We start from the raw sequence: 12229 nt of genomic DNA on the forward strand, positions 1-12229 counted from the left end.
GTCAAGGCTGTGGTGAACTGAGATTGCACCACTGCAGTCTCAGCCTAGGCACCAAAGTGAGACCCTGTCTCAAAAAAAAAGAAAGGAAGGGAGGAATGGAGAAAGGAAGGAACTGCAAAGATGACAGCCAAGCTCCTAGCCCACTATGTGCTGTAGAATCAGGACTGTTTGCAGGTTTTTATAAACTCCAGGATTTCTTCTCTGCTGTCATAAATGGAGGCCTTCCAGAAACTGAATCTGTTTTTCTCATTCACAGAGAATGCTACCCACCAAATTCCAGGACTGGGAATTTCTTATTAGAAACCATATTTTCTAATATTGCATCCAAAGTTAGTTTTCTAATATTGCATATTTTCTAATATTGCATCCAAAGTTAGGATGCAATATTATACCTCACTGACAGGTGACATTCATTCATTCTCTCAACAAATAGTTATTCAGTACTTACTATGTGCTAGTGACACTCTCTAATCCAGGCTGAAGCTTATTTTTGACATAAGGCTTGTAAAACAAATGCCTTTTCTTATAAGGGGAACATCACACTCCGGGGACTGTTGTGGGGTGGGGGGAGGGGGGAAGGATAGCATTAGCAGATATACCTAATGCTAAATGAGGAGTTAATGGGTGCAGCACACCAGCATGGCACATGTATACATATGTAACTAACCTGCACATTGTGCGCATGTACCCTAAAACTTAAAGTATAATAATAATAAAAGAAAAGGAAAAAAAAAGAAAAACACTGGGGGAGAAACTTCTTTGGAAGAACGCTACCTGAGAACAGATTAAGAAAAGGAATGACAAAACAGTGTTGCGCGGTGAGAAACCAACCTGTTTCTTAAAGTATCCAATTGCATATTCATCTGCATATGTGAGGAAGTTCAGGATGTCATGCTTTATGTGATATTCTTTCAAATGATTCATCAGGTGTGTTCCATAGCCCTGTGTGGAAGTTAGTATACAAACAAATACATTAGATTGGGGAGAAAAATTTTTACAAATTCATCAGGAAATGATGGCGAATTCAGGAGTTTGTACTTTCACATATTTTACCAACCAGGACCTTTCCTGAAGGAAATATATTAACACACTTTCTTGCGTTTCTTAACTTTGAAAATAAGCTATAAAACCAAAACAAAATCAAAATCCTTGCTTCAAAGATAAAAATCATCATTTGAAAACATAAGTTTCTAGTTATTTGAAAATAACACACCAGGGCCACAAGTTCCTAGCTCAATCTGAAAGATCACTTGCTGAATATTAATATAAACGTTTTCAGAATGAATGTAGATTATGAATTTCTGCTTATCTTTAAGGTATCTGAGATTCTCAGAAGAAAAAAAAAGATGCAAATGAAAAGTGCTAATCTTCACTAGAATATTTAGTAATCCAAGTGTTTACTGTACACTACAAACTGGCAACCCTTCTAAAGAACTGAATCATCACATACACAGCATTTTAAATTTGGTCTTATCAGATCTTTCCAAGTAAGGTCTGAGAAGCCCCGAATCTCTGAATCAGCCAGAAGACATTAGAAAGTAACTAAAGGTAGTGAACAATGTTGAATAAACTCAGTGACTGAAATATTTTTATAATATGAAGTTTTTTCAGTGACAAAGCTTACAGAAAACGTATAAATCTAATGTGATTGTTTTGGAACCTCATAAAGAGAGATAAAAGTAAATCCAAGCGTCCAGACCCAAATATCTTCGCATAAATTTTCTACAATTTGGTGGCACATTTTTCTAAAGAACTCAAATATGTTCCCAGGTATGATCTCATGGAATCACAGTACCTCAAGGACAGAAGGATCTTTGGAAGTCATTTTATCTAACCCCCTAACCCATATGAGGCTAGAGGTCTTTTGCCATCTATCATGAAAAGGCAATCTGCTAGAATACCTCCAATGTAGGCCAATTCCTTGGTGGTGAGATAGACCAATTCATTTTCAGGTATCATATGGTTGGGAATTCCTTCCTAACGTTCACCCAAGATCTGGTCGTTGTTATTTCTACTTATTGACCTTAGTTCTACTCCTAGAGTTACAAAGACTCATTCCTGCTTTTAACAGCCCTTCAAGCCTTTGAAGATTATGCTCTCTCACACATGCCCATCCATACTTCCCCAGTCCCAAGCCAACCACCATCAAGGCTATAGTCATTCCTCATATGGCATGACTGAATGACACCTTATCAAACTAATCACTTTTGTTTTTTTTTTTTTTTTTTTTTTGAGACGGAGTCTTGCTCTGTCACCCAGGCTGGAGTGCAGTGGCACGATCTCAGGTCACTGCAAGCTCTGCCTCCCGGGTTCATGCCATTCTCCTGCCTCAGTCTCCCGAATAACTGGGACTACAGGTGCTCGCCACCACACCTGGCTAATGTTTTGTATCTTTAGTAGAGATGGGGTTTCACTGTGTTAGCCAGGGTAGTCTTGATCTCCTGACCTCGTGATCTGCCCGTCTGGGCCTCCCAAAGAGCTGGGATTACCGGCGTGAGCCACTGCGCCCGGCCACTAATAACTTTTCTCAGAGTTTTTTCTAATATAACAATGCCTTTCTAAAGCATGGATCCTAGGACCAAGCATAATAATAAGGGGACAGTATGTCCAGTAAACAGAACAGTATCATCATCTCCCTCTTCTGCAAATTATTCTTCCATTGATGTCACCCAAAGACATTTTAGCTTTTAGCTTTTCCCAAACACATCACAATACTGAACACGGAGAGTTTGAATAAAACTTGGATAAAAAGACAAATGAACTATTTCTCTCCTTGAGGAGACGATAGTAAAATGGGGAAGATAAACATATAAACACATGTGTATAGAGGTATACTATTCAACAGAGTAGACATTAGCCTCATGTGGCTATTGAGCAACTGATATGAGACTAGTCCAGTTTGAAATGTCCTGAAGTATAAAAACACACTAGGAAAAAAATTCTCATTACGAACATTTTATACTTATTACATGTTGATATGACAATAATTTTAGACATATTAAGTAAAAAAAAGTCAAAATTAATTTCACCTGTTTCTTTTTACTTTTTTAAATATGGCTACTCAAAATTTTGAAATTACATATGTGACATGCATTTGAGGCCTGCATTACATTTCTGTTATGCAGTATTTGTACAGAGTGATATATTTGTATCTTCAATAGTGGGCTGGGCGCAGTGGCCTATAATCCCAGTGGCTCACGCCTATAATCCCAGCCCTTTGGGAGGCTGAGGCGGGCAGATCACGAGGTCAGGAGATCGAGACCATCCTGAACAACATGGTGAAACCCCATCTCTACTAAAAATACAAAAATTAGCTGGGCGTGGTGGCACATGCCTGTAATCCCAGCTACTCGGGAGGCTGAGGCAGGAGAACGGCATGAACCAGGGAGTCGGAGGTTGCTGTGAGCCAAGATCTGAGCCGAAATCACGCCAACGCACTCCAGCCTGGCAACAGAGCGAGACTCCGTCTCAAACAACAACAACAACAAAAACAACAAACAAAACAAAACAATAGTGAAAAAGACCATAATCAAGGTGGTAAAGAGAAGGGCAATAGAGGAAAAGAAAATGTTTAAGCTAGGCCTTAAAAGAGTTTGTCAAATTGAAAACAAGAGAAGGAAATGGATTAGAAATCTAAATGTAAGGTAAAATAAACCTTTACAAAAGTATTATAAAAAGATATAGGAAAACTGGGCATATAACTTAGGAATACAAAAAGGCTTCTTAAAGAAAATGTAAAATGCAAAAGCATGAAGTAAAAGACTGATTATTAAGTAGAATACTTCAAATTTTAAAACTTCTTCAAGGCACCATAAGTAACCAAAGATACCATAAACAAAAGACAAATGATAAATGAGGGAGGTGTAGTTGCAACATATACTACAAAGATTTAATATCAAAAATACATAAATATCTTCTACAGAATCAATACAAAAAAGAGATAGAATAAAAGAAAATTTGTCAAAGGCTAGAACAAGAATAAATATTACCAGTAAATATAAGAGATATGTTCGACCTCAATAGAGATCAGAGCACTCTACCATAAAATGAAATATTTCACTCGATGGCATGCAAATATGTTTACAGTTTATGTACCCAGTGCCAGCAATGGTAGTGAGAACTATTCTCTCCAACACCACTGGTGAAAAATGTAAACTGGTAGACCCACTGAGAAGGCAATCTGGAAATAATTTTTTAAATTTAGACTGGCCATATTCATTCATATAGGAATTCTGCTTCTCAGTGTCTAAGGAAACATTTCCAAACACAGCATTGTTAGTGACAGAAAATTACCAGAAATAAGCAAATATGTCTTCAATAGAGAAATGATTACATAAATTATGGTGCATCCGTATTATAAAATACTGTATAAAAAGAATAAAGTAGCTATATATCAGCATTAATAGAAATTCCTGCAATTATGAAAATGTTCTTTATCTATGCTATCCAATATGGTAATGATTGGTCACATGTAGCTACTGAGTACCTGAGTAACCAAGGATGTAAATATTCATTTTAATTTAATGTATCTAAATACAAATTTAAACAATCACATATATGCACTAAAGCTGAAAGGTCTCTAGGACAATGTTAAGTTTTTTTCCAGTAAGGCAATGCATATAATATGAATTCCATTTATTTAAATGGGAAAAAAGCAACAACAAAACACACAATCCCCTCTTATCTGTAAGTTCAGTAAGTTCCAATATATGTGTCAATACTAAAGTACCTGGAAGGATGCGTACCAAGCTGACAAAAATAGCAGGATGGTAGTGGAAACGGGAAATGGGATTTTTGTTTTATCTGAAAACGCATTTGTGTATGTCTTATATAATTAAAAATTATTTCTAAAAAAAGTTTTTTAACTAGAGGAAAGCAAATTGTTGGCCAGTTGGAGTGAATCGCATGTGCACAGGAAAACTAATATCTAAAAATTAGTAAAAAATGTGTCTTCTGATGAAATTCACTTTAACACGGATGTCAATGCAAGAGAGATTATGTGGTATGCACCATCTTGTAAGGAGTTAATAGAAACTATAAATTTGTCCCCTTCATCCATAATCCAATTAATTTTACTCAAGAACAACAATGGTTCTTTGGTAAATAGCTTCTCAAAACCTGCATAAGATATTTTTCATCAGTGACCACAAATTTGTCATCTCTCCAAAAACCTTTTCCAGATTCCAAGCTGCTTGTGAGAAGGGGCTGTGTCTTTTAACTTGAACTTCCTCTGTATCTAGCTAGTATTTGTGACTAGCAGTCATGGTAGTTTAAGTACTGCCTTGGTTAGAGAGGCAGTGACAACATAAAGCTATTATAAGCAAAGGTTTATTTAGATTTTAACCCCAGACCTATTTCCCCTTGTTTGTACACCTTTATTTTTACCTGCCATCAAAAGGATCATTTTCTAACTATCTGGTAACTTCAGTGTTTATTTAAATACCTACTATGGTAAATAAACATTAGCTACATAATTTTAAAGCTGTATATAATATCAAATTCAATTTTTTTTTCTTTTGAAATGGAGTTTCACTCTTGTTGCCCAGGCTGAAGTGCAATGGCACAATCTTGGCTCACCTCAACCTCCACTTCCTGGGTTCAAGTGATTCTCCTGCCTCAGCCTCTGAGTAGCTGGGATTACAGGCATGCACCACCACACCCGGCTAATTTTGTATTTTTAGTAGAGATGGGGTTTCACTATGCTGGTCAGGCTGGTCTGGAACTCCCAACCTCAGGTGATCCGCCGCCTCAGCCTCCCAAAGTGCTGGGATTACAGGCGTGAGCTACCGCACCTAGCCCAAATTGTTTTTAGATTACAGGATATTCCAAAATCAGGAGAGGAGCTTCAAGTAAATTCTCAAATGTTATCTTGTGTTTTCAGCACAATAAATCCACATAAAAATCTAATTTAAAGAATTCACAGGAATTTATCAGCATGATTCTCCAAAATGACCATATACAGATTTTAAAGTGCCATTTAGCCAAGATTTTTAATATAGTAAATAAATACTTAAAACGTCTGCTTATGGTTGGGCACCATGGCTCACGCCTGTAATCCCAGCACTTTGGGAGGCCAAGGAGGGAGGATCTCTTGAGACCAGGAGTTTGAGACCAGCCTGGGCAACAGAGGGAGACCCTATCTCTACAAAAAATAAATTAGCCAGGCATGGTGGTGCACATCTGTGATCCCAACTACTTAGAATGCTGAGGTAGGAGGATCACCTGAGCACAGGAGGTTGCAGACACAGGGAGCTGTGATCATGCCACTGCACTCCAGCCTGGTCAACAGAGCAAAACCCCATCTCAAAAAAATTAAAAAATTAAAATAAAAATAAAACCTCTGCTTATGAATTTGCTGTTTTCAATAACATATGCTACAGCCACTGGGACCCATTCAGTTTTACTCCATATTAGAGCAGTGCTTCCATGTTGTCTAGTGTTGCTGGGTTGGCAGAGCTCAGCAATCTTTATCTTAGACTATACGCCAGTGAAAATGTAAATATCTTGGGCAGTGTGATGTCTCAAAAGTTGTTCATTAATCATTAATGACACAGGACAGTAAAAAGATCAGGAAATTGGCCGGGCACAGTGGCTCACGACTGTAATCCCAGCACTTTGGGAGGCCGAAGCAGGCGATCACCTGAGGTCAGGAGTTCGAGACCAGCCTGGCCAACGTGATGAAACGCTGTCTCTATTAAAAATACAAAAATTAGCCGGGCATGGTGGCTGATGCCTGTAATCCCAGCTACTCAGGAGGCTGAGGCAGGAGAATCACCAGAACCCAGGAGGCAGAGTTTGCAGCGAGCCAAGATCACGCCATTGCACTCCAGCCTGGGCAACAAGAGCAAAACTCCGTCTCAAAAAAAAAAAAAAGACCAGGAAATTAATGGAAGAACTGTTTCTCCCATTCTTCTACTAAAGATTGGTTCTTACCATTAAAACACACACACACACGCACGCATGCACACACACACGTTCTTACCATTAAAACACACACACATGCACGCATGCACACACACTGAACTCATCCATTCTATTTTGTTTTGAAAGACTAATCTTCATTTTCTAAAACTACAGTTTCAAGTCACTTACAAGAAGTGATTGCTTTTCTTGTTCTTCCTACTGAGTTTGTGATGCTTGGCCACCTTCCTTCAAGTCTTTAGAAAATTACATGGTTTCGGAGGAGGGGAGGAATTGCCTTTCTGGGAAGTAATAAGACAAAGTATCCAATTCATATTAAATACCTTCAGTTTCCCTCTAGTATCCCTAAAAGTGTCCAACTCAACCTTAATCAACCTTTCCAAACAAGGTGTTTGGTACAGCTATCTTTGAAAATAAAAATTATGCCATCTTTTTCTAAAATTACAAAACAAGGACACATTTTCCAGGTCTTCACCCTAAGAAAAGCCAAATAAAATTTTCCTTTAAGTAAGTTCTTAAACTTTGAACTTTTGGAAACATCTGGACATTTGTCACTTTGGCTAGTGTGGAATAATGATAAACACAGCAACAGCACCATCTAAAGACACACTGTCAGAATTCCTTGAAAATGAGCCAGAGATCAGTTGCAAGCAAATGTGGGTCTTCACCTTCCCCAGTGAGAATGATGAATGTAAGACTGCTGAATTGCATTTGCCCTTTGATGCTTAGTGCTAGGAGTCGAAGACAAAAAGCTCCACTTGTGCTTTCTGAGAATACATCGCAGCAGCTATAATTGGTGCTGAGGCCGGGCGTGGTGGCTCACGCCTGTAATCCCAGCTACTCAGGTGGCTGTGGCATAAGAATCACTTGAACCCAGGAGGCGGAGGTTGCAGTGAGCAGATCACATCACTGCATTCCAGCCAGAGCAACAGGGCAAGACTCTGTCTCAAAATAATAATAATAATAATAATTTAAAAAATGGGTACTGTGACCAGAGAGTGAAGCTATCAAGGAAAGCTAAAGTACCAATAGCACAGGCTGTGCCCCTAATGCAGAGAATGATTCCTTTCAGGGACTTATTTTTGGTTTCTGTAAATGGTATTGCTTCTTTGAAGCTGAAGGAGTCAACAAAATACTTATACCAGCACTGTCCAATACAGGAGCCACTGGCCACATGTGCCTATCAAGCACTTGAAAGGCAGCTTGTCTAAATTGAGATGTGTTGTAAATGTAAAATACATGCTTGGTTTCAAAGAGTTAGTATAAGGCTGGGCGTGGTTGCTCATGTTTGTAATCCCAGCACTTTGGGAGACCAGGGAGGGCAGATCACCTGAGGTCAGGAGCTCAAGACCAGCCTGGCCAACATGGCGAAACCTCATCTCTACTAAAAATACAAAAATTGGCCGGGCATGGTGGCATGTGCCTATAGTTCCCAGCTACGCATGAGGCTGAGGTGGGAGAATCACTTGAACCCCTGAGGCGGAGGTTGCAGTGAGCCAAGATTGCACCACTGCACTCCAGCCTGGGCAACACAGTGTGAACCTGTCTCAAAAAAAAAAAAAAAAAAAAAGACAGTACAGAACAAAGAACATAATGTAAAAGGTCTCCATAATTCTTCATGACATTGAATGCCTGTTGCAGTTATATTAATAATATTTTAGATATATGGGTAAAAAAAATTTCCAAAATTAATCTCACTGGATTCCACTTGCTTTTTTTAAAAAATATATATAACTACTAGAAAATTTAAAAGCATAAAATATGTGTACTTTTATAACCTCATATTTTCAGGCTGCTTTATATTTCTATTGGACACATTGCTTTAGACCTTCCAATAATTTTTCTCAGCAGCCATCTTAATCATCCTGAGCTGCTAATCTTTAGTCCACCCATGAAAATCCTAAATGAATAACATTCTTTTTTTTTTTTTTTTTTTTTTTTTTTGAGATGGAGTTTCGCTCTCATTGCCCAGGCTGGAGTGCAGTGGTGTGATCTTGGCTCACTGCAACCTCTGCCTCCCGGGTTCAAGCAATTTTCCTGCCTCAACTTCTCAAGCAGCTGGGATTACAAGCATGTGCCACCACACCCAGCTAATTTTGTATTTTTAGTAGAAGCTGGATTTTACCACATTGGTCAGGCTGGTCTCAAACTCCTGATCTCAGGAGATCCACCCACCTCAGCCTCCCAAAGTGCTAGGATTACAGGTGTGAGCCACTGCCCAGCCCTAAATGAATAACATTCTAAGGACATGTTTTCTGGTTCCCTTTTCTTAAAAGCAAGAAAGTAGAACAGGACAAGGTCTAGATGAGAGCTCTTTCTGTCAATTCAGAGTCTAGTTTATTCTCGCCAGACTGCGACACCAACTGCAATACCAATAAAATACGGACACAGTTCCCAGAAAGGAAGGGACCTAAGCCAAAGACAACTGGGAAGATAAATTAGCAACATAAAAAACAAAACAAAACAAAAAGACACTCCAACACATGCCAAACCCTACAGGAATAACTTCTGAAATTTATTCATAAATTTACATGACTTCCCTTAGAAAATTTCATGACTTCCCTTAAAGAATTTCGTTAGTCCTTGTTTTCCCTTAGGGACAAAGTCATAAGAAATCTTTCTGAAGTGTAAGCTGCCTAAATCATCTTTCTAATCCACATTAACCATATCCTTTCCAGTAGTTCAGTGTCACTAATTTTGATTACATGTTTGTGTGTATGTGTAAATTAACAATGAACACTGAGATCGATTTTTCAAATATCCCTTCATTTGCTTGAGTTACACTTGAGTTACACTTGAGTTACATATTGAACTTGTACAGTATCCTGGTACCTTGCCCCAAAGTCCAACAAAGCCTTGGTACAACCCTACTTGCTGGTAGGTGAAACCACTTACTCTCCTCACGCACATACACATACACTCACAGTGAGACAGAGGTCCCCAACCCCTAGACCATTACCAGTCCGTGGCCTGTTAGGGACCAGGCCGCACAGCAGGAGGTGAGCAGCAGGCAAGTGAGCATTACCGCCTGAGCTCTGCCTCCTGTCAGATCAGTGGTGGCACTAGACTCTCATAGGAGTGCAAACCCTATTGTGAACTACGCGTGCAAGGGATCTAGGTTGCATGTTCCTTATGAGAATCTAACTAATACCTGATGATGTGAGCTGGAATAGTTTCATCCCAAAACCATAGCCCTAATCTGACCTGTGGAAAAATTGTCTTCCGTGAAACCAGTCCCTGGTGCCAAAAAGGTTGGAGACCATCGGAGTGAGAGGACTATTCCCAGAAAGCCCTTAACTCCACTTTGAACCTTCTCTGGACATGGCACACAGAGATCTTCCCAAGCTCTGCAGGCCTTAGTGAGAGGCCCCACATTCTGCTTTTCTTCTAAGACCTTGGGTTTACCCTTACCTTGACTTGCTCGTTTGAGGTTACAGCACAGAAGACAATCTCTGTGAATCCTTGAGATGGGAACATACGGAAACAGATACCACCAATAACACGGCCATCTTTAATTAAAGCAAGGGTTTTGTGTTTCCTGAAAGAATAAGATTATGTCAAAGTTTTACCTATCCTAGTTACATAAATATACTTTTTGGGGTGTTCCTTGTTAACCAACTAAGAAAGAGGGACACGTCCTAAGTTTCTATAGAAATTTCCTTCATGTAGCCCCTATCTCGCTAGACCATCCTTTTATCTGAACTTTTCAGAGCAAGGTTGCCTGCACAAGACGTCATCAGCACTCCCATCAGAACAAAATACCAGTCACCTAAGAAGTGCCTGAGGTTTACAAATAGAGAACAGAGTATGTGCGGGGGTGCTCTGGAACTGGCACAGCCAGTGCCAAGGAGGGGTCAGGGAGAGCAGGAATCATGGACAAACATGGTATGTGTCTCTGAAGAGTTAAGTCTTACTCCAAAATATTACAGAAACATTATGAAAAAGAATTTAAAATTTACATATACAATTTGCAAAACTCTGCATTATGGAATCCTTCCGTCTGTCTAAAGCATCACTCTGAATTGTCACAGGCATGGATCACAGTCCCCATAGGCTACTGGGCTATGTATGTTAAAATAAATTCAATTAGAGAAGTTTAGTTCTTTAGGGTTTTGTGGGGGTTTTTTTATCTTTTTTTTTTTTTGAAATGGAGTTTCACTCTGTTGCCCAGGCTGGAGTGCAATGGCGCGGTCTCGGCTCGCCACAACCTCTGCCTCCTGGGTTCAAGCAATTCTCCTGCCTCAGCCTCCCAAGTAGCCGTGATTACAGGCACGTGTCACCAAGCCCGGCTAATTTTGTATTTTTAGTAGAGACAGGGTTTCTCCATTTGGTCAGGCTGGTCACAAACTCCCAACCTCAGGTGATCCTCCCACCTCAGCCTCCCAAAGTGCTGGGATTACAGGCATGAGCCACCACGCCTGGCCTAGTTTTTTTTTTTTTTTTTTTTTTTTTAAGCAATGGATTTTCGAAGTTAACCTGTCTTATATTCCAATAATTGCCCACAGACCTGGGCAATAATGGCACCTAGTTAAGATACCAAAACCAGTATTTTGATTATGAAAAAAGCAGAACATCTTAGTGTTACATTCTCTCACTGCTATAAAGAATGAAGCACAGGATAGTCATCAGCAATGTAAAATATAAAGTTTCATTATCATTAACAAGAAAATTTGTAAATTGTTGAAAATTAATCTTGGCACTTTCAGACATGAAAAGTAGCTTGGTGTAGCTCTGTATCCACAGCAAGACAGGAGCAGTAGTATTCGGTGGATTACTATGGCTGACTTTCACTATCTAAGAAGTTCCTCTTTCATTTAAAAAGGAAATAAGGAAGAAGGAACAGAAAGTACCACTTACGGGTCAAAGACGAGCCGTGTGATGTATTCTTTTGGCATTCGGGGCAGCTGGTGGGAGAAAACGTTCTGTAGGCCAACCAGCCACATCAGGATTTTCTTGTTTGGTTTCTGGTTGAGGGAATTGCCAACCACGTGAAATTCAATTACACCTCTGCGCTCTTCCAACCTTGCCGCCTCATCCCTGGCTGAGTGTGCTGACAGAAAATTGGTCTGAGATGCAAGAGATAGAAAAAAATTACACAGAGCTATTCTCTCAAGACAGTGGGGACAGGATACATCCAAGCTTCTCATCTCTGTTCTAATAAGATACACATTTGTGGATTTTCAGAGTCCTAAATACACACGTGTGCACACATACACACAGAAACACATACACATACAAGTTATGAAGACAAGACAGAAAAAGCAGGTAAAGCATTTTGAGAAATTGGAGTATTATATGTGTACATGGA

The 12229-nt window shown here is 39.4% G+C and overlaps 1 protein-coding gene across 2 annotated transcripts in view; it reads right to left on the bottom strand.

Moving 5' to 3' along the window:
* The window catches only part of KAT2B (lysine acetyltransferase 2B), a 115658-nt gene that overhangs the window by 15192 nt on the left and 88237 nt on the right, over positions 1–12229 (bottom strand). For both annotated transcript variants that reach the window (XM_024245200.3, XM_024245201.3), the window contains exons 10-12: positions 11779–11987; positions 10333–10459; positions 832–942 (exon numbers count right to left, since the gene is read on the bottom strand). In XM_024245200.3, the coding sequence (XP_024100968.1) occupies positions 832–942; positions 10333–10459; positions 11779–11987 (447 nt within the window). The remainder of the gene's footprint in view (positions 1–831; positions 943–10332; positions 10460–11778; positions 11988–12229) is intronic.

This window comes from Pongo abelii, chromosome 2 (assembly GCF_028885655.2).
Source record: "Pongo abelii isolate AG06213 chromosome 2, NHGRI_mPonAbe1-v2.0_pri, whole genome shotgun sequence".
Lineage (NCBI taxonomy): Eukaryota > Metazoa > Chordata > Mammalia > Primates > Hominidae > Pongo > Pongo abelii.